The following is a 3,544-nucleotide window of genomic DNA, read 5'->3' as shown; positions in this document are numbered from 1 at the left end:
AAAAACCGCACGGGAGTGTGGCTTAGTGTGAGTTTGTGAATGGACAAAAAAAAAAAAAAATCAAATTCAAATCACATAAAAATCTTGTGATTTATTTAACTTGGATTTTGATTACTAATTAATTACTGCTCTCTTTCAAAAACAACCTGTCAAGACAATTTGATAGTTCCCATCATCGAATTTCCAGATTCCTATGAATTCCTATTGAAGGCTGCCAAATGAACAGGTGATTCCAATTCAAAAGAAATCCAAACGGCAATAGGATTCCATACAACCCGTCGTTTACATGCCGGTAAAGTCCTTAAGTTGTAAAGGGATTAGATGTAATGGAATTGCACATGCTGTTTGGATGCATGTATTATGGGCTTCAAGTAGATTACAACTTTTAGTTGCAATACAAAACTTGATCAAAAGTCATGTTTCAAATCACAGGTAAAGCCTTTACAGGTAAAAGACATTATTTATGTTAGAACACAATGATTAATATATATTCATGATATATGGGGCGAACCTTATTCATGTTAGAACACAATGGTTAATATATATTCATGATATATAGGGCCAACCGTAATGTGTATGGTACATCTAATCTATCCATTAAGTACTTCCCTTGATGCTCTACAGTGCCCCTTAAAAACAAAACAACTTGTCCATTATCGACTGGACCATGAAATGGAAAGATGAGAAGTCCACCATTAAAAACTTCTAAATTACATTTGGAGCTCATTTTGATGGGTAAAAGACATCCAATCTGTTTAGTGTGTGCATGCTTTAATGATTTCTTAGGGCTTTAAAAATTTTAAGTCCTTTTACAAGATTTTTGCAGATTTTCAAAGGTTCACTTCCTAAGTTCTTTGGTATGAATACCTACTTTATTTGTCCTAAACACTTTAGAAGTTAATCAAACACACAATCTATTGACCAGTGAGCATGTTACCACTTAAAATCCAAACGTGATAGCTTGTAAACGGCTTACGAACAAAAATTACCGGGCATCCAAACGACCCCTAAAATCACTTTCTTCTTCTTCTTCTTCTTCTTCTTCTTCTTCTTCTTTTTTTTTAAAAAAAAACAAAACAAAAAAAAAAACAGTGTATCCAAACAACCCTAAAATCAACAGGATGCCAAACGTTTTCTTCAAGCATAGGTAATTTCTCATTTAGCTTTCAGGCTGTACGTCTTCAGCTCTTCGATCAAACGGCTCATGTCGGCGTAGGAAGATCCGCCCACTTCTACAGCTCTGTTGGCCATCTCCCCCAACTCCTTGGCCCTCTTTCTCATCCCTTCTGCTTCTTCTCCACCGTCCATCATCAAGGTGATCTTCTTCTCGATCTGATCCCTCCTTATCACCGGCCTCTTCATCTCTTCATATGAAACCCATACTCTGCACCCTACTGAAACACCGATCTTCAGTACCTGGGTGATCAGCTTCTCGTTATAGAACTGCTCCGCAAACATGGGCCACGTGACCATCGTCACTCCAGCACTTATGGCCTCGAGCGTGGAATTCCACCCGCAGTGAGTAACAAACACTCCTACGGCAGGATGGTTGAGGATGAGTACCTGTGGGGCCCACCCCCTCATGATGAGGCCCTTCCCTTGCATCCTCTCCTCGAATCCATCAGGCAACCATTCATTTTCAGATAACTTCTCGCTATTCCCGACCACCCAGAGGAAAGGACGGTTGGATGCTTCCAGAGCCAGTGCGATCTCCAGAAGCTGAGGAGCGGTGAACTGGCTTAGGCTCCCGAAACAAACATACACAACGGAGGCTGACGTATTTCCGTCAAGCCACTTCAAACAGTCGTCTGGGCCAATACAGGCCTTCTTCCCTCTCTCGGCAACATCGACGGTATTTCTATTGCAGAGAGAGACTGGTCCAACGTTCCACGCCTTCTTACCCAGCTCCATCTTGTAATGCTCCACGTAGGCCGGCTCCAACTCATAGAAGGTGTTCATGACTACTCCAAAGCTCCTGGCATTCGCCTCTTTGACTCGCTCAAAGAACTCAACAAAACCGCTTTGCGCTTTAGCGAAATCTGGAATCTGAGATTTGGTGAGCTCTATGGAGTGCGGGAGGCACGGAACTATAAAGGCCTCCATGTCCGAGGCGACGTTTTTATGAGGCGCGTAACGCTGAATCCTCTCCGTGACACAGAGCGAGAAAAAGCTAGTCCCGTTGAAGACCAACCTCGGTGTCTCGAACTTGTCTGCAACATCAAGTGTCCGCGGCAAGAACAAATCTGAGATGATGCAGTCGGGTTGGTGTTCCTCGACGAGTTGCTCGAATGGTTCCTGGAACATGTCAACTGCTTTCATGAAGTCTATTAAGTTGTCAATGGATTGGATGTCGTTGAGATTTTCACACCCGTCTGGTAAGCCGGCAACTGAGGAAGGGAATTCGAGGCAGTGGATCTCGATCTGGTGGCCGGAGCATCGGGTTCGGTAGATGGTCTTTTCGAATAGGGAGGCATTGCTGGCTGTGGCGATGATGCTAACCCTCGCTTCACGCTCTGCAAATAGCTTGGCCATGTCTATCATGGGGATCATGTGGCCTGGAGCGAGGAAAGGGAAGCAGAATAGATGAAGTGGATGGCTTTCGACACCCATGCTTAATCCGCAAAGGGAGACTGGAAAAGAAGTGATAGGAGTGTTGGAATGGCTGCGCTTTGGTTTTTCCAGCCGAGTGCATACTATTTAAGATGAGTTGGCTTTTTTGGCTTGATTTGGATTCCAGACTATTAGTTTTTCCAGCCAATCCGAAGAGGTGGCTTTGGTTTCTCTGGAGTGCATTGTTCAGGAACCTACAGCGATAAGGCTTCTGGAAACAAAAACCGGAACCCGCTCGGAAGGCTATAAACGGGCCAGGCCGGGCCGGGCTGTGGTTGTTCTACGCCCGGTTTTTGAACTACGAGGTCTTACGTTGACCCCCGACAACGAAGGCACACGGACCGTGTACCGTCTCACCTGGCTAGGGTACTGAGTAAACTCTTCTGGAGGCGCAGCGTGATGTGAGTGTATTATTGCTGCCGTCCATTCATTTTATAGACTCATTCTGAGGCATGATCCCAAAATTGAAGCATAACTAAAATTCAAGTGGATAGCACCGTATGAAACAGTGTAGATAATGAATGTTGATGAAAAATCCAGTACAACCTTTTTAGATATTAGAGTACTTGCAAGGATAGAAGACAAATGAAACCAGTCTAGAGCGGGGAACCTTCCGATGCCAAAGTTATGCTAGAAATTTGGGTCTAATAGCATTGAGAGGTTTTGAATGAGAGATTTTTTTATAGCTTTCACCATTAAAGACGCTTTCTATTTATGTAAGGAGGGTGGTATTATAGAGAGGCAATCTCCTCATTTAGTAGTGTGTGGGCTATATCCACACCATCCACCCATTTTTTGAGATCATTTTAGAGCATGGGCCAAAAAATCAGGTAGATCTAAAGCTCAAGTGGACCCCACCATAGAAAGCAACGGGGATTGAATACCTACCGTTGAAAACTTCTTTAGGGCCATAAAGTTTTGGATCTGCCTCATT

The 3,544-nt window shown here is 43.7% G+C and overlaps 1 protein-coding gene across 1 annotated transcript; it reads right to left on the bottom strand.

Moving 5' to 3' along the window:
* Nucleotides 1–1,087: 1,087 nt before the first annotated feature.
* Nucleotides 1,088–2,547, bottom strand: LOC131219144 (scopoletin glucosyltransferase-like). Its single transcript, XM_058214149.1, has one exon. It carries the CDS (start codon nucleotides 2,539–2,541, stop codon nucleotides 1,156–1,158), a length of 1,386 nt encoding a protein of 461 aa, XP_058070132.1. The 5' UTR covers nucleotides 2,542–2,547; the 3' UTR covers nucleotides 1,088–1,155.
* Nucleotides 2,548–3,544: the final 997 nt, after the last annotated feature.

The sequence above is a fragment of the Magnolia sinica genome, chromosome 11 (genome assembly GCF_029962835.1).
Source record: "Magnolia sinica isolate HGM2019 chromosome 11, MsV1, whole genome shotgun sequence".
NCBI lineage: Eukaryota > Viridiplantae > Streptophyta > Magnoliopsida > Magnoliales > Magnoliaceae > Magnolia > Magnolia sinica.
The sequence above is the reverse complement of the archived record's forward strand: the minus strand, read 5'-3'. Positions and strand labels throughout refer to the sequence as shown.